The sequence below is a fragment of the Entelurus aequoreus genome, linkage group LG03 (genome assembly GCF_033978785.1).
Source record: "Entelurus aequoreus isolate RoL-2023_Sb linkage group LG03, RoL_Eaeq_v1.1, whole genome shotgun sequence".
Taxonomy (NCBI): domain Eukaryota; kingdom Metazoa; phylum Chordata; class Actinopteri; order Syngnathiformes; family Syngnathidae; genus Entelurus; species Entelurus aequoreus.
Genome location: NC_084733.1, coordinates 26,182,811 through 26,203,076, shown reverse-complemented (window position 1 = coordinate 26,203,076; position 20,266 = coordinate 26,182,811). Strand labels below are relative to the sequence as shown.

The window sequence follows — 20,266 nt, the reverse complement described above, 5'->3', positions numbered from 1 at the left end:
GGGGTGGGCAATTAATTTTTACCGGGGGCCGCATGAGCTACCCGAGCACTGCTGGAGGGCCACATCGACAATATTTCAATTAAATTTTGCTCAATATTATTTTTGATATATACCGTAAGATAAATAATAATAATAATAATAATAATAGTAATACTTCAACATAGTGTGTGTAACAGCATTCCATGACTAATATATATAAATTAACATTAATAATAAATGACAGTAAAATAAGCACACGTATGACTGAGGAGTCATAGTGTAACTTTGTGTGGTGTTTGAGTTGTCCGACTTTTTGTGTGGCCTTAAACGCACCAGTGGTTTAGTGCTATGCGTGTTGGTGACAGATGACAAGTTGGTTTTGGCCTGGTTTGTACGGCAGAAAATGACTAGTTTTTCGAGATAGAATTGTTTTACTCATGTTTTTGGTGTGGTTATGTCCGAATATAAACAGTTTTGCTCAATAAAGTGATCGATATAATTCCTGTCCTCGAAGCATCTCAATAGACGTTACAATAATTGAACGGTGTTCAATTGAACGGTGTTGACGAACACCGTTAGGGCCGCTTGTTGTCACTGTCACTCAGAGTTGCATTGCAAAATTACATAGAATAAATATGTTTATTTTGTTTAGAATTCAGATGGGATTTGATTTGGTGCGCGGCATATACTTGCTGCGCGCAGCGGACGCTTGAGCAGTGCGCAATTGCGCAGGCACGCACCTTAGGTGAGGGGACGTTGCTTTGCAGTTCATGTGTTGTTGAAAACACGGCATTCCTCATCAACTTTTCTCTTTTTGGCGTCTCGGGTGTAAACCGTGCATCACTTGTCGCTGCATGTGCACCTTCACTCGCAGGTTACACACGGACACACGCCCATAAATAATACTTTTCAAAATAAAGGTCTGGTGTAAATCGTAAATAAAAACAGAATATAATGATTTGCAAATCCTTTTCAACTTGTAATCAATTGAATAGACTGCAAAGACAAGATATTTAATGTTCGAACTGAGAAACTAAATTTTTTTTTGCAGCTTAAGTTGTTCAACAGTCCGGGGTCTCCGTTGTGGTATTTTAGGCTTCATAAAGCGCCACATAATTTCAATGGGAGACAGGTCTAGACTACAGGCAGGCCAGTCTAGTACCCGCACTCTTTTACTACAAAGCCACGCTGTTGTAACACGTGGCTTGGCATTGTCTTGCTGAAATAAGCAGGGGCGTCCATGATAACGTTTCTTGGATGGCAACATATGTTGCTCCAAAACCTGTATGTACCTTTCAGCATTAATGGTGCCTTCACAGATGTGTAAGTTACCCATGCCTCGACCACTAATACACCTCCATACCATCACAGATGCTGGCTTTTCAACTCTGCGCCTATAACAGTCCAGATGGTTCTTTTCCTCTTTGTTCCGGAGGACACGACGTCCACAGTTTCCAAAAACAATTTCAAATGTGGACTCGTCAGACCACAGAACACTTTTCCACTTTGCATCAGTCCATCTTAGAAGAGCTCGGGCCCAGCGAAGCCGGAGGCGTTTCTGGGTGTCGTTGATAAACGGCTTTTGCTTTGCATAGTAGAGTTTTAACTTGCACTTACAGATGTAGTAATGAACTGTAGTTACTGACAGTGGTTTTCTGAAGTGTTCCTGAGCCCAAGTGGTGATATCCTTTACACACTGATATTGCTTTTTGATGCGAAGGTCACGGGCATTCAATGTTTATTATGCTTACGTACGTGCAGTGATTTCTCCAGATTCTCTGAACCTTTTGATGATATTACGGACTGTAGATGGTGAAATCCCTAAATTCCTTGCAATAGCTCGCTGAGAATTGTTGTTCTTAAACTGTTCGACAATTTCCTCACGCATTTGTTGACAAAGTGGTGACCCTCGCCCCATCCTTGTTTGTGAATGACTGAGCATTTCATGGAAGCTGCTTTTATACCCAATCATGGCACCCACCTGTTCCCAATTAGCCTGTTCACCTGTGGGATGTTCCAAATAAGTGTTTGATGAGCATTCCTCAACTTTCTCACTCTTTTTTTGCCACTTGTGCCAGCTTTTTTGAAACATGTTGCAGGCATCAAATTCCAAATGAGCTAAAATTTGCAAAAAATAATAAAGTTTCCCAGTTCGAAGTATCTTGTCTTTGCAGTCTAATCAATTGAATGTAAGTTGAAAAGGATTTGCAAATAATTTTATTCTGTTTTTATTTACGATTTACACAACGTGCCAACTTCACTGGTTTTGGGTTTTGTAGCACTATTTTAAATAGTATTTAATAAAATGTCCTATTTGGCTCTCCACACAACACCCCTGCAAAAATGAAAAATGTGGAAATATGGTCACGCTGTAGCTCACATAGCTGTCTTGCTTTCTTCCACTTTCTGAGTCTCATTTGCAAGTATACATTCATTTCAGTTTGTCCGAGGCGTGCTGTTGCAGTCAGGAAGTAGTCTTTGCAATCAAGTTGAACATGCCAGCCTTGTTGAATCCTAAAATGTTTTTATACTGTGTGTATCGTACTTATTGCACACCGTCTGTTTGATTGTAACGTGCATCATAGTTGTAGTTTTTATTGCCAAATTTGAAGATGTTGAAATCGCTATGTAAAATCGTAATCAATAGCGCGTATATGACATAGCCAATGTAAATTAGCATTGAGCTAGCTTGAAAACTGGTTGCAAATCTTTTTTTTCTATAATTACAAATCCATTTTTGGGTACAATTAACTTACATCTAGGGGGCGGGGCCTCCTCTGAATAATATGTTAAAAGCTTTTTTATTAGTCAGTCTGTTGACCACTTCAGCCCTCAACACGTTCGGAGGGTGAATACTAAAGATTGACCAGTCAAAGGGCTTTGCCCACTAGATTGAAGTTGATTGTAACCCAAAAAACAAAAAAATAATTTTCAACCATAAATAATATCAATTTTTAGTAAACAGAAATAATATTGTGACCAAACAAATGCAACCAAAAATAAGATTTGCAGTCCCCCCAAAAAAAATGTCTAACCAAAGAATGATTGGCAACCAAAAAATACAATTTGCAACCCAAAAAAATTTAAACCAAAAAATACTTTTTTTGTGCAACCAAAAATTTATTTGCAACCAAAAAATAGCATTTATGACTGAAACATGATTTGCAAACAATATTGTAACCAAACAAATGCAACCAATAATACGATGTGCACTCCCCCCAAAAATGTGTAACCAAATAATGATTTGCAACCAAAAAATTAAAATTGCAACACAAAAAATTGGAACCAAAAAATACTTTTTTTCAACCAAAAATTGATTTGCAACAAAAAAATACCAGTTTTAACTAAAACATCATTTCCAACAATATTGTAACCAAACAAATGCAACCAAAAATACAATTTGCAGTCCCCAAAAAAATTTGTAACTTAAGAATGTTTGCAAGCAAAAACAAAAATTTGCAACCCAAAAAATCGGAACCAAAAAATACTTTTTTTCAACCAAAAATTGATTTGCAACCAAAAAATAGCATTTGTAACTAAAACATGATTTTCAAACAATATTGTAACCAAACAAATGCAACCAATAATACGATGTGCAGTCCCCCAAAAAATGTGTAACCAAATAATGATTTGCAACCAAAAAATAAAAATTGCAACACAAAAAATTGGAACCAAAAAATACTTTGTTTCAACCAAAAATTGATTTGCATCAAAACAATATCAGTTTGAACTAAAACATGATTTGCAAACAATATTGTAACCAAACAAATGCAACCAAAAATACAATTTGCAGTCCCCAAAAAAATGTGTAACCTAAGAATGTTTGCAAGCAAAAACTAAAATTTGCAACCCAAAAAATTGGAACCAAAAAATACTTTTTTTTGCAACCAAAAATTGATTTGCAACCAAAAAATAGCATTTGTGACTAAAACATGATTTTCAAACAATATTGTAACCAAACAAATGCAACCAATAATATGATGTGCAGTCCCCCAAAAAATGTGTAACCAAATAATGATTTGCAACCAAAAAATAAAAATTGCAACACAAAAAATTGGAACCAAAAAATACTTTTTTTTAACCAAAAATTGATTTGCAACAAAAAAATATCAGTTTTAACTAAAACATCATTTGCCAACAATATTGTAACTAAACAAATGCAACCAAAAATAAAATTTGCAGTCCCCAATAAAATGTATAACCTAAGAATGTTTGGCAACCAAAAAATACAATTTGCAACCCAAAAAATTGAAACCAAAAAATACTTTTTTTGTGCAACCAAAAATTGATTTGCAACCAAAAAATAGCATTTTGTGACTAAAACATGATTTGCAAACAATATTGTAACCAAACAAATGCAACCAATAATACGATGTGCAGTCCCCCCAAAAATGTGTAACCAAATAATGATTTGCAACCAAAAAATAAAAATTGCAACACAAAAAATTGGAACCAAAAAATACTTTTTTTCAACCAAAAATTGATTTGCAACAAAAAAATATCAGTGTTAACTAAAACATCATTTGCAAACAATATTGTAACCAAACAAATGCAACCAAAAATACAATTTGCAGTCCCCCCAAAAAAGTGTAACCTAAGAATTTTTGCAAGCAAAAACTAAAATTTGCAACCCAAAAAATTGGAACCAAAAAATACTTTTTTTTGCAACCAAAAATGTATTTGCGACCAAAAAATAGCATTTGTAACTAAAACATGATTTGCAAACAAATATTGATTTTCAGACACTTTTTTTTTTTTAAACCAATACAATTATTCGAAACCAAAAAAGTATTTTCAATAAAAAAAATAATTTGTAACAAAAAATATTTGCAACCAATGAAAAGTTTAATGTTTAAAACAGCCAAAAAAACTAAAAATGCGCAACCAACAGCATGCAACAAAGGTATCCTGTATTGTATATATATATAATACGTATTATTCACGTAAATCAAGCTGTACAGCTTGATTTACGTGAATCGGTACTGGGTCAGTAGCTACAAAAGTATAGAATTTAGTATTCATCCCATACTTGAGTGTGATTACAGTGTTTTTGCAGGCTTACTGTGTGAAAGAGGCATCCATTTACGGCGTTCACTGAGTGACACACTTCATCGAGACATGCCGTCCTATTTTGATTACCTTTAATAGTCCAACCCTTTTAGCGGTCACGTAAGAAAAGCAAAGACTCGTAATGCAAAAACATGTCATTGGTTACTTTAATTGTAAAATGTGTACAAAAAAATTAATCACACTGTTTTGGAACAACCTAAATACATCACCAGTGAATACATTCATCCTCTTTTGGGCATAACAAGACTGTCTAAAGTGAGATACCAGCATGTGTGAATAATAAATACCTCATTGTGAGGAAAGAAGAGCCTTTGCCAAGAGTGTAGCGTACAGGAAGTGTTCCTAGCGTTCATTATGTGTAATAAATATTTGATTGACACATGAAAACATCGTATTGGAGCAGCCGTAGTGGAGATGTCTTGTCTAACAGGACACATTCTTCACTATGAGCAATTCACCACCTAACTGCTCTCTACAGGGGGAGGAGGTTAGGGGGCGTGGCATCAAATGGCATCACACCACGGTGGCTTCGCCGCCTTCGCCGTCTGACGTCCACAGAAGAAAACACGCTCGGTATTCATTGGGCAGTCGCCACGTCTGCAAGAAACGAGGAAAAGATGGTGGATGTCATGGTGGAAAACTGCTACATATTAATGGAAAATATGTGTTTCCATTAATGGACCGCAGCATCCTCAGTGACAGCAGCACTCATGCATACCCAGACCGTGACGATACCGCTACCATGATTGACTCCTGGTTATCCTGGGGGTAGCTGTATCGGTCACAATATCGATAGTACTGATACCATGGTGGGTATTACATACTAGCGTGATGGGATCAATACTTTAGTCAGCAAATTACTCACGTTTTCTCAAAGTTGATCTGTCACTTCTCTCTCTCTCGTGCTCGCTCACTCTCACTCAGGCGCACTTCACCCTCCCACCCGCTCCACTGACTACTGACTTTATTTTTCACAAATATTCACCTGCAATGAAACTTAATGATGTTGTTTTGATGGCATTTTTGTATTTACCCTGTTATTTTTATTATATGGTTATAATAGTGGTTACATGTTTATTTTATTGTATTTTTGTAACCTTTTTCCTGAATAATTCAATGCAGTTAAATGTAATATGAATTATTTGTAATGCATTCCCTACTAATACAATATGTTATATTGTTTAAGTTAAGTTATAAAAACTTTTCTTTTTTTTTTATTAAATATTTTCCTTATGTTATTTTAATCATAATCAACTAAGCAAATTCACAAAAGTGTTATTGTGTTTTTGGGGCGGGGTTTTTTTTTTAAAAAAGTTTCTTTTTTTTTCTTCTTCTGTTTCATTTTATTGAAATAATCAATGAAAATTCGCATAATGACAAAGAAACTTGAATTTATCAATTTAAAGTATCGGTGTCAGTTTTGGCAAAACTAGCCCTGAAATATCTCTGTATCGGAACGATACCCGAAATTCCAAGTATCGCCCACCCCTTCTTGGTAATCACTTGGTTTTGTGTTGAGTTTTTTTCCAGTGAATAGTAAATCAATACGGCTGTACACTGACTACTCTAAAGTACACTCAAGTTTACTTTCTATAGTATTGTCCCTTGAGAAGATGTACTGTGATGATTGCATACTTTTGCGTGCATCATAGAGGTGCACAATACTCAAATATTTACACTCACACCTAATGTGCACGCTTAACCTTGAAGCGATACAATACCAATATCGGAGACTTGAGAACTGGCCGATAACGATAATGATCCGATACAATACCAGCACAAATCATACATACTGTTCCTTTGTAGTGTGGAATGTTGTGGAAGGTTTGATCAAGTGAAATGATTCAAACAGAAGAACAATGGTAGGTATGGAAAAACACTCATCTATTTATTATTAACCGTATGGTATGGAGTTATGCCGTCTTTATGTTGAAGTGGAGTGGCAACTGTTTTTTAGCAACACCCAGTGGCCACAATAATTCATGACGCATGAAGTTGAATGATGCGGACACGTTTGTTTCTAGGTACTTTCTAATACACTACACTTCTTTTTGTAAGTAACATGCAATTATAATTGTTTGACACGTGTTTATATTGAGAAATGTCGTGTTTTATTGTTCAACAAACAACACTTATTTCATATGTCTAACTTGTATGCTTAGCTGTTGGGTAGCTGCTTGTTCCTAGTAGCCTATAGTCTACCACAGACCTGGGTGAAATGCGGACCGTTATGATTTTCAATCCGGCCCGCCGGACGTTCTACGTCCTCTTTTTTTTAGACCTTTAAACATCAAACTGTCGCCGCCATTATGATGTCTTTCGGATCATGTTTTGTTTTGTTTAGTTATTGGACTCTTTAGTTTCTGTTTACGCTCCATTGTTTTTGTTTCCATGACTACTCATTGGTTTCACCTGTGATGCATTTGGACTTACGCACCGGACTCATTTGGACACACGCACCTGTTGTAATCATGTCACTATTATTTAAGCCCATTGTTGCCAGGAAGTCAGCCTGGCGACATTAACTCTGCTACCTTTCATTCCAAGCCATTGTTCCATGCACGTTTTGCATGCCACAGTAAGTGTTGTATATTTCATGTTCATAGTTAATTGCCTTTGTGCTAGTCTTTTGTTTTCATTCGCCAAGTTTGTACTTCCGCCCTTGTGCGCGCTTTTCGTTTGTTCCTTTTGTTAGTGTTTAAATAAATATGTCCTTACCTTCACGCCTTGCCCACTCCAACTTTCCTTTGCATTCCGGGAAAACAAACCAACCCATAGTCCACGTGTTGACATAAATGACCGTAAGTCTCGAACCATAGAAAGTATTTCAATGGTCGAAATCTGCGCTTTTGGGTGTTATAGGAGTTATTACGGTACTCTACGTCACAGCAGCTCAGACTAGGCACAAACCAGGGTGGGCGGGGTTTGTTTTCAGAGCATGTGTGTCAGAAACAGATGCGGAAGCAGATTTTTACGTGATATCATATTGTTGGTGTTCATTACACTTGACCTTCATATTTTGCTGTTTTTTTTTACATTTTTGTTGTGTTTTGCTCGATTGTAAAAGATACACAACTATCGAGGAGCTGGTCTGAGAAGTAAAAGAGGAGCGACGTTCGTATGTTGTTAATATTCAGTGTTTTATTGTTCACAGTTAATATTATGAATCCCACTTTCTTTATTTTCACGTACATTTTTGGGTGTGCCATTCAGATCAATCACTCTGTTCTAAGAGAGACCTTCTGGCAGGTTCAATGTGCACACTTGAATATCTTAGTTGTTTAGAAATCAATGTGTATAGATCAGGGGTACCGTATTTTTCGGAGTGTAAGTCGCTCCGGAGTATAAGTCGCACTGGCCGAAAATGCATAATAAAGAAGGAAAAAAACATACAGTACATAAGTCGCACTGGAGTATACGTCGCATTTTGGGGGGAAATTTATTTGATAAAATCTAACACCAAGAATAGACATTTGAAAGGCAATTTAAAATAAATAAAGAATAGTGAACAACAGGCTGAATAAGTGTACGTTATATGACGCATAAATAACCAACTGAGAACGTGCCTGGTATGTTAACGTAACATATTATGGTAAGAGTCATTCAAATAACTATAACATATAGAACATGCTATACGTTTACCAAACAATCTGTCACTCCTAATCGCTAAATCCCATGAAATCTTATACGTCTAGTCTCTTACGTGAATGACATAAATAATATTATTTGATATTTTACGGTAATGTGTTAATAATTTCATACATAAGTCGCTCCTGAGTATAAGTCGCACCCCCGGCCAAACTATGAAAAAAAACTGCGACTTATAGTCCGAAAAATACAGTATGTTGTTTCTTAATTGGTAAAGACGTTGATGTCTCTTGTTTTCATGTTAGCATTGACGATGCAATGATGACACCACTGTCTGGTTGACTACTGTTTACCTGTGCATAACCCACACTTTATATGTCGTCGTTTTTCACTTTTTGTTTTGTTTTGTTGATTTCTATTTTTCATCAATGTAGTAAAAAACTGTAAAATTCCATTCCGTTTTAGTTTTTTTTGAGGTGGTCTGTCATAACGTTTTTAGAACTCTATCGGACATTGTGACTTTTGGTAATAGTGTTCCTGAAAAAAAAATGGACCCAAACACACATTTTTACAGCAAAATGTGTATATATCATTTATACACACATACACCTTCACTGCAAAAAGTCAGTGTTCAAAAACAAGAAAAAACAAAACAAAAATTAGGGGTATTTTATTTGAACTAAGCAAAATTATCTGCCGATAGAACAAGAACAATTGGCTTGTCAAGACTTTCCAAAACAAGTAAAATTAGCTAACCTCAATGAACCCAAAAATACCTTAAAATAAGTATCTTCTCACTAATAACAACTGCACTACTATATGAGTATGTATTTTATATTGTTTAATTGAAAATAAAACAGCAAAGCCCATTTGGCTGTCATCTGTCTTTATATGAGTCATGATTTTTTTTTCATGCTTGAAGTAAGAAATGATTACTTTAAAAAAGTAGTTTTATACTTGTGAGTGTTGATGACACAACAGTTGATATTCTAGTTTCAAGCATGTTTTACTCAATATAGGTCATAAAATCTCCACAACAAGCTGTAATATCTTACTGAGATCATTTAGGACCAAAACCCTTAAAACAAGTAAAACACTCTAACATAAAATCTACTTAGTGAGAAGAATTATCTTATTAGACAGAAAATAAGCAAATATCACCCTTATTTGAGATATTTAATCTTACTTAGATTTCAGTTTTTGCAGTGTTGGCCCCCGAGACACATTTTTTTTCTCTCAGCTCTGGTCTACCATGTTCACCTTTTGTACATGACTTGACTAAAATACAAGAAAAGACCAACCTTGTGTGCTAATTGGAGTACATGTTGCAGGCCAATACATGTTTTATGCTGATATCAGATGGGGACTAATGTCATTATATGGCGTGTGTGCCGTTCCTCACCTCATTGTGCGGGATGCATTGATGGAAGTCCACCAGCTCCGACATTAACTTTTCGGATCTGGTGGTGTAGAGTTGTCTGGGGATCTGAGGGAGGCACACAAAGTGGACACAGGCTGTGTTTACAACACGCTTCATTACTCTCTGGAAGTCAGGGTAGCAAGGAAGTCAAAGCGACAAGAAGGCAGCTCTACTGTACAAGAAGTCTTCTAACCGTCATCTTCTGAGCTTTTTTTTTCCCCCCCGGTCCGCTTAAGGACGTCCTGGCCTTGAAACCTCACTTGTGCAAGTAAGCAAAATACGACTCGGGAGCTATGAATTTCCAACCACGGGCATGCAGGATGTGACAGGGAACCACAGTTAGCATCGAAGGAGTAATTTATTCCAATAAAATCGACAAAGTGTCACCCCCCCACCAGACGCCATTGGCGGTACTCATGAGAGCTCACATGCCTCTATAAAATATCCGGTTCTAACGATCTACTTTTTAAATTATGTTTATTCCGTCTCATTTAATGAAATGTTTACAATGAATGCTCAAGGATACACAACTAAATCATTTTTATTTACATTCTATTTTATTATTTGTTTATTTACAGTGGAGGTGCAATTCAATAAATAAATACTTATATTTTTAGGCAATTACCCAAATGTGTCATTAGTTAATCATAATTAAAAGAAATATTATTGTGTCAATAAATGTGTCAAATTGTTTTTATATGTAAAAGTACATTTAACACTAGAAGTCCCAGCATTTTTCTGTCTACCTAGAAGACCCAGAGAGGGGTCATTTGGCCCGACGCTTTTCCCGAATACACTAATCACTCATTTTGTTATGGTAATGAGGCTGTTAGGGGCAGTTTGTCTAGGTAGACAGAAAAATTATACATGTGGGAAATGCCGAAAGGAGCAATGGCAGTGCCAGGATTGTGAGTGACTGCTCAAATGTATGTCAGTCACGTTTACATGGACATGGTTTTTCATTCTTTGTAAATATGCTTTTTTCTTTGTAAATTTTTTTTTTTAAACTATTTTTGGCACACAAAAATAACAATTGCTTCTGCAACAACCCTCCACACCAAAACTGGGAAAACAGTTGCTTTTTCATTCTTTGTAAATATGTTTTGTTTTGTATTTTTTTTAACAATAAATGTCAGAGTGTTGATCCCTTCATTCTGTTGATCCTTGCAAAAACACACACAACCTACCTCAGAACTAAAGCTTGAGCTGTAAGGTCCCCTCCCCCACACAGGCTCAAGTGGCCCCCTGCCGTGTGCCACTAACAGCCACATTTTCATAACAAAAGGAGTGTCCACAGGGGGGACTAGGGGTCAAATGACCCTCTTGTGTGTTTTCTAGGTAAAAATGTCAATTGACCCTTCTCTGGGACTTCGCGTGTTAAATATTTAATTATTTAATAAATGTTCAATTGTGTAAAGTCGCGATCAAAAGTTTACATACTCTCGCGACTGTATGTATGTTTGGGTTGCTTGGTGTGGTGTCCCCAAGATGCAGAGCAGCAGCGTGCAGGTAGGAAAAGTATTGAATTCCTTCTTCAAGCGAGGCAAAAACACATGAAGTCGTGCCGCCGAGCAGCAAACGTAAATAGTAGCACCAACATAAATCTCTAGCAAGGCTATGTAGTGACACCAACCGTCGCCAAGGGCCAACGAGACTGCCAGGCTGAATCGACGGCCAAGCAGATATAAATAGCTCTCTGATTAGTGATCAGGAGCAAGGTGAGCGTCCTGACCACTAATCGGAGGCAGGTGTAATTAATCAGCGCCCATGCAGACTATGGATTTAAATGGGCGCTGAAACGGAAATAGACAACGGACCGAAGAGAACTTCAAAAAATTAAAAACAGAATACGACCTGCCCTGACAGGTCATAACACTTTATTTAGATTACTAAGTTGTCACGCGCTAATGAACAATTTCAAGTTTTCATTAATCACATTCATAGCCTCATGCATTTATTTTATCCATCAAACTTAGCCGTTCATGAAACAATTCATTAAATCATGAAATAATGTAGTTATAAAATCAATCATAAAATAATTATATGTACTTTTACATTCAATTAATTAGTAACACATTTAATAACACATGTATGTATTTAATTATAAATACAAATGACACATTAAGTAATTATTTCACGATATATTTATTTACTCCCAATTGACCTTTTATCATTTACAAGCCATAATATTAAAATATTTGGAAGGATTAATTAAAAAAAACTAATGTATGGATTTAAAGAGTGTATTATATTTATGTAAATCAGTGAACCCATCAGTGTTTACATTTTACTGGGGATGTCCGATAATGGCTTTTTTGACGATATCCGATATTCCGATATTGTCCAACTCTTAATTACCGATACCGATATCAACCGATATATACAGTCGTGGAATTAACACATTATTATGCCTAATTTGGACAACCAGGTATGGTGAAGATAAGGTCCTTTTTTAAAAATAAAATAAGATAAATAAATTAAAAACATTTTCTTCAATAAAAAAAGAAAGTAAAACAATATAAAAACAGTTACATAGAAACTAGTAATTCATGAAAATGAGTTCAAATTAACTGTTAAAGGTTAGTACTATTAGTGGACCAGCAGCACGCACAATCATGTGTGCTTACGGACTGTATCCCTTGCAGACTGTATTGATATATATTGATATATAATGTAGGAACCAGAATATTAATAACAGAAGGAAACAACCCTTTTGTGCAAATTAGTGTAAATGGGGGAGGGAGGTTTTTTGGGTTGGTGCAATAATTGTAAGTTTATCTTGTGTTTTTTATGTTGATTTCATAAAAAACAAACAAACAAAAAAACGATACAGATACCGATAATTAAAAAACGATACCAATAATTTCCGATATTACCTTTTAAAGCATTTATCGGCCGATATTATCGGACATCCCTACATTTTACCAATACTGTAACGAGAGATGCAGCGACCAGTATCGGCCACATTCTGAGAGAAAATACGTGATCGGCCGACACTGTGTTTATATTTGGCCCCACAGCTGACAGAGGTGGCTGGCAGATAATGATGTGTCCCCATACCGATGTGGAGCCACTCTCCTCCTGTAAACCAAGCTGCGGAAAATAAACTGCATTTATCGCAAGTAGCATTATCACTGGAGGACGAGGCTAAACATGTTACACACCGAGTAAAAGCATGCTAATCACTAAGTTAGCCACTAAGATAGCTTGAAACAGCACAAGAAATAAGTGCTTAGGGAAGTTTAGTAAGCAGCTGTTAACAGGAAATTAATAGGTAGATTAATACGAGTAGAGGAGGGGAGGGCGGATCGATCCATATATGGGTATAGCGTTGATACTACCCTCGGTATCAATTGTTATTTTTAATGTTTAATGAATACTTTCTTTGACACAGGCTGGCAAAAACCAAAGGATTTAAAAGAGTAGTAGATAGTAGTTTTTATATGTGTACTTAAACAATTGTATGCATTGAAAGAGAACAAGGAACTAGTTTGAACAGTGTGTTAATGTTGTCAACAGCACTCATTATAAATAAATATCAATATCAGCTAATCCCACCCATAGATAACAAGAGTTCACTTCTTTTTACACTTGGATGACATCCGGGTATCTGCAACATGGCGGCACGTCAACTGACATATTGTAACACTTTATAGACTTAGACTTAGACTTTCTTTTTATTGTCATTCAAATTTGAACTTTACGGTACAGATAAGAACGCAATTTTGTTGCATTAGCTCATGGTAGTGCAGGGATAAAAAAATCAATAAGGTGCAGATATAAATAAATAGATTCCTGTACAGATAAATATATGGCACTTTTGCATATGCATCCACATTTATGGAAGTATGTTATATTGTCTTTATATTCCAGCGAGTTAATCCATTTTTGGGGACTATGAAAGTTAGGAATGTTGAATTGAGTGCTGTGAAATTATTTTTTTATTCATCCTTTTAAATCGTGAATATGATTTTTTTTTTTTTATGTTTTACTAACTATATGTATTCCGTCAAAATGTGCTAACAGTATTATCTAAAGTCCCTTTAGGGTGTACTTTGAATACATATGTAGGAAAGATGAAGAAAAGGAAGTGGGTGATGACTCAGTGTTGATACAGTAGTCATGGCAGTTTACCTGACACATGAAACGTGACGAATTAGGGGCGCGCACTATCCACTTTAGCCGCCAGATGGCAATAGAGTTTTGAATACCTTTTAAATGTGTTTTGTGGCAATTCCAACTCTAAATCCAACATCAGTTGCTATGTAAAGTGGCGCTTTCCATCTTTTTCAGCAGACTGCATAGCAAAATAATTAACCCCCTGTTAGAATAATCATATATATATATATTATCACACAACTTTAGTATGCTTAAAGTCCGTGGCATGGCGTAGTGGGTAGAGCGGCCTTGCCAGAAACCTGAGGGTTGCAGGTTCGCTCCCCGCCTCTTACCATCCAAAAAAAAATCGCTGCCGTTGTGTCCTTGGGCAGGACACTTCACCCTTGCCCCCGGTGCCGCTCACACCGGAGAATGAATGATGAATGAATGAGTTGTAAAAATGAATGATGGGTTCTCACTTCTCTGTGAAGCGCTTTGAGTGTCTAGAAAAGCGCTATATAAATCTAATCCATTATTATTATTATTATTATAGTTATTAGCTATTGTGCTCAAGCTGCATTTTTTTCTATCTGTGTAAGGACAAAACTTCTTGTCGGAGGGGTGGCCTCAGCCGCAGATGTTATCTTTGTTTTAGCCCGCTAACAGCCAAGGACTTCAAGGACCTCAACGAAGATAAGATGACAGCACGCAGACGAAGCAAAAAACAAGGCCCCAGCACATTCCGTCACGTATTGTGCGTACTGGACCTGCTTTGCATGACATATGTGACCACTCCTTTTAGAGGCGGCTTCAGTGATGTTGACTGTGGAACTCCTGAATAAATAGAGGGACGCGGGAGCTGTACCATAGAGCGTAGGGCGAGACTGTGACTAAGTGTGCAGCTCCATGCGTTCTCCTCATGAGCTAAATTGAACTCTGTCTACATGGTTCCTTGCTTCTTGTCTGATTAATAGATGTCATCAGTGTTTGAACCTGACACGCCCCCTCCACCCATCCCTGCGTTAACTCGTTACATTTGATTTGATTACTTCTATTATGGACAAAATGTTTTCCAGCCTCCTGGAAGGGCCGTGTTAGAGAAGGCAGTTGGCGGCGCGGGCAGTTAGTAGGCGTGGTTAGTTCAGGCGCTCCTTGTACCTCGATACTGAGATGTATGTTTTCGACTGAGGCGTAAAGTTCCCGCTCAGACTGCGACGAGGAGGAACTGGAGGGACATGGCAACGTGGACACTTGACTTAAGAAGCCGTCGTCACTCTCATACACAGGGTTCACCCTCAAAGTATTGTCAAAGGCAGAGGGTGCCAGGCCGTGCCTGCGAGGGCGGGAAAAACGTCTGGACATCACAACAATCACCGCGAGGAAAGCAGCAAGAGAAAGAACCTACACCAAAGTCACCGCCTTTCTGGTCGCCGAGCACTTTTTGTTGACGAAGACCAGAATGCCCACGATGGCGCAAACCAAGCAGAGGCTTCCCACCAGGCAGGTTATGACGAGCGAGGGGTCGAGAGGCATGGACACCAGCTCGCTGCAGCGCTCGCCGTGGTAGTGCCAGTACTTCCCTACGGGACATCTGGGACACAAGTGATGCTGAGGTTAGTGTCGCGCGGCAGCTTCCTGTTCCTGTCACAAGTTAGTGTGCGTGTTGTCGGGCAGAATTTGAATCCAATGTGATGGCATCAATGGAATAAATACACATATTTGTTATTACAGGGGAATTTTGCAACACTTCAAAAAAGTCAGTGCTCAAAAACAAGGGGGAAAAATATAAAAATTAGGGGTATTTTATTTAAACTAAGCAAAATTATCTGCCAATAGAACAAGAAAATTCGGCTTGTCAAAACAAGTAAAATTAGCTAACCTCAATTAACCCAAAATGATAAAATAAATGATAAATGGGTTATACTTGTATAGCGCTTTTCTACCTTCAAGGTACTCAAAGCGCTTTGACAGTATTTCCCCATTCACCCATTCACACACACATTCACACACTGATGGAGGGAGCTGCCATGCAAGGCGCTACCAGCAGCCATCAGGAGCAAGGGTGAAGTGTCTTGCCCAAGGACACAACGGACGTGACTAGGATGGTAGAAGGTGGGGGTCGAACCCCAGTAACCAGCAACCCTCCGATTGCTGGCACGGCCACTCTACCAACTTCGCCACGCCGTCCCCAGAATAGTCATTTACCACATTAGCATGGTATAGAGTGTATTTATTTAAAGTTAAGACTAGTTTAAAGTTATCTTCATTGAAAAGTACAGTGCTTTTCCTTCAAAAATAAGGACATTTCAATGTGACCCCAAACTTTTGAACGGTAGTGTATATACATATATATATATATATATACACATACATATATACACATATATATATATATATATATATATATATATATATATATATATATATATATATATATATATATATATATATATATATATATATATATATATATACATTCCAAGCCCAATGATTTCACGTTATCGATGGGAAAATGCATTTTTAGACAATATGATTTGCCTGAGCGGCTAGGAGACACCGAGCGGTAGAAAATGGATTAGAAAGGACAGATTTTAAAAAAAGATCATTAAAATTGTTTTTAAAAATGTATCGTAATTTTTTTTTTTTTTTTAATTTTTAACTTGGGACTTCCCGCGGGCCGGATTTTGGACGCTGGCGGGCCGGATTCGGCCCGCGGTCCGTAGTTTGGGGACCCCTGGTGTACACAGTACATTCGGAAATGTAAGAAATGTAAGAAAAATACCTTAAAAATAAGTATAGTCTCACTAATAACAAGTGCACTTTTCTTGGTAGAAAAAAAAAGACCTTTTTGCTCAATATGTTGAAAAATATTCTTAAATGAAGTAAATGCTAGTGCCAGTATCTTGACATAATGATATGCGCTCGGCATTACATTTCTTGAAACTTACACTAAAAACTAATTTATTGTTCTTAATGGAAAGGCAACAAGGCAACCGCTTGTTACTCTCTGGGTTTCCTAGCAGCTCAGGCAAATCATATTGTCTAAAAGTGCATTTTTCCATCGATAACATGACATCATCGCGCCAAGTGCGTGCTCTTTCAGTCAATTAGTGCGCATATATACAGCCCGGCCCCCGGCCAAATTTTTTTTTATTTTAATTTTGAAGAATTTATCTGAAAGTGCATGAACTATTTCTGTTCAAAATTGTTTGAAATGTCAAATGTTTAAATATTAACTGTCCGTTTACTGTACTGTGCCAACTGTACTACTATATGAGTATGTATTTTCTATTGTTTCATTGAAAATAAAACAACAAAGTCTATTTGGCTGTCATCCGTTTTAATTATGAGACACAATTGTGTCAAAATCTTGATTTTTTTTTTCATGCTTGAAATAAGAAATTATTACTTTAAAAAAGTAGTTTTATACTTGTGAGTGTTGATGACACAGCTTTGCAACAGTTGATATTCTAGTTTCAAGCATGTTTTACTCAATATAGGTCATAAAATCTCAGCAACAAGCTGTAATATCTTACTGAGATCATTTAGGACCAAAACACTTAAAACAAGTAAATCACTCTAACATAAAATCTGCTTAGTGAGAAGAATTATCTTATCAGACAGAAAATAAGCAAATATCATCCTTATTTGAGATATTTAATCTTACTTAGATTTCAGTTTTTGCAGTGAAGACAGGCACACTTGTTTTTCTATGTTTTATGCATTCTAGATAAATAAACACAAGCAAAAGTCAGCCACCAATGGAACCTACGGGAGTCGTTCTATTCTCCAGTTTCCACAAATTTTCATCAAGGTGTTATATACCTGATGTAAATAACATGTGACGTAGTAACAGGCACGTTCATGAGAACACATACTATTTGCGTATTTTGCTCATTTTAAGCATAGGGCGGGCATTCCTTTCATAGACTCATCACAATCCTTTTCCTTCAACAACATGAACGACAACTTTGTGAAAGACAACAGACATAATAGAACATCACTTACTGTACAATGTCTGCTCTCAAAGTTGATGTCGACTGATAGGATGTTCATTTCTTCCGGGGTTAGATGAAGAATTAATCAGGGGGAAAAAAAGGTGGATACAAACGTGTCTTTTTTCGCCACTTTTGGGGCAAGTCAATGTCAATGTTCTACTATCCAGGTGAGAGGCATGATTTATAATGTAGAGTTAACTTTCAGGAGCTCAGAGGCGATGCAGCAGCTCACCAGCTCGCAATGTCAATATAGCAGCATGGGTCAGTTACCTCTCTGTGATCAATGCGCCGCTGTAGGTTCTTAACGTTAGGGTTTATGATAACAATATCGCTAAAAATTGGTTAATAATTAGGTTACGAAACGTACATTGAGAATTGTTGGCGCTTTTTGAATGTTTTTTAGAGAGTTTTAAGTGCGCAATAGCTCCCATTGGCTCCATTGTTAGCTGACTTTGCTAGCGTTTATTTACGAGTTAAAATGAATAAAATGAAAAGAAAAAAAAAGTGTTTATACAATCATTTAATTAAATATTCAATAATTTACTTAAATATTTAATCAATTAATTAGATATTTAATTATTTAATTATTATTGATTTCACTATTTAATGAGTTAATTCATTATCGTTAGTTATTTCACGATTTAACAATTCATTTAATTATTTCATAAATATTTGATTATTTCATTAACCCGTGTGTCAGCGCTTCATGAATTGTTTTATACATGAAACTGAGCCATTCATGAAATAATTAAATACATGAATACATCTTGAAATAATTAAAGTAAAATAATTCATACACTCATGAAACAATTTTACGTTTTATAAAGAATTTATGAAATCCATAATATAAATGATTAAATAATAAAATAAATAATTAATTAAATTATGAGAATGTAATATGTGCTTTCAACTTAAATATATTAGTAGCACATCCAGTAACAGATTTATGTATTTAATTCCAATTACCAAGCGGGTTGGTAGAGCGACCGTGCCAACAACTTTAGGGTTCAAGGTTCGGTTCCCCACTTCTGCCATTCTATTCACTGCCGTTGTGTCCTTGGGCAAGATCATTTGCCCACCTGCTCCCAGTGGCACCCACACTGGTTTAAATGTAACTTAGATAATGGCTTTCACTATGTAAAGAGTCACTAGAGAAAAGCGCTATATAATTATAATTCACTTAACTTCACAATTAGAATTGATTAATGACGTATTCAAGTAACAATTTCAAGCTGTAATTATTTATTCATTGTAGTCCCATTTGACCCTCCATAATTTACAAGCAAAAATATTCAAATATTTTAAAGAATTCCTATTCAATTATTGATGTATTGATTCGGACACCATGTGGATGAAGGAAAAAATTAATTAGTTGATTCAGCAAGTGCATTAGTTTTCTCTGGTAAACATACAATTAATATAAACATTGAAATAGTGTTTTATTTAATATTGATCATAATGTGATGCAATATATACTAATATGAATAATAATAATAATAAGATGTACATTTTAACAATGAAAAAGATATTCTATATAAATATTACATATTTGGTATTATTTGATATTACTATATCCAGTAAACTATTTAAAATATTGCATTTAAAATATATCAGAAATAAAGAATAAAGTGCTCTTTACCGATTCTGATGGGATCTTTTGCCCCCAAAGCACTGCAAACATTGCGCAACGGGTATATCCAAAGAAATGCATTCATCTTCTAATGTACGAACACTTTTATTTTTATTTTACTCGATTTTTGGAGGGGTAAAAAAATGAAAATAAAACTTAGTAAATAAACCACACAAATGAGACAAGTCCACCACATGCAATGAAAATAACAACATAATACAACATGATATTTAACACACAACACCTGGATGATTGCTAAGGAGGGCCAGATGGGACAAACTTAATAAATAAATAAAAAATGTTGGTAACACTTTAGTATGGGGAACACTATAATTGCTTATTAACATGCAAATTAGTAACATATTGGCTCTTAATTAGTCATTATTAAGTACTTATTAATGCCTTATTCTGCATGGCCTTATTATACAACCAGTAAGCCATTAACTAAGAGTCTTCCCTCAATAACCTCAGAATTATTGCTTA

General features: G+C 36.2%; 1 protein-coding gene across 1 annotated transcript in view; it reads right to left on the bottom strand.

Annotated features, from left to right (window-relative positions):
• Positions 1-5,100: 5,100 nt before the first annotated feature.
• impg1b (interphotoreceptor matrix proteoglycan 1b) overlaps positions 5,101-20,266 on the bottom strand; it is a 75,621-nt gene continuing 60,455 nt past the window's right edge. The window contains 4 exon segments of the mRNA XM_062041571.1: positions 5,101-5,646; positions 10,040-10,123; positions 15,314-15,488; positions 15,561-15,746. Coding sequence (XP_061897555.1) covers positions 5,563-5,646; positions 10,040-10,123; positions 15,314-15,488; positions 15,561-15,746 — 529 coding nt within the window. The 3' untranslated portion in view covers positions 5,101-5,562.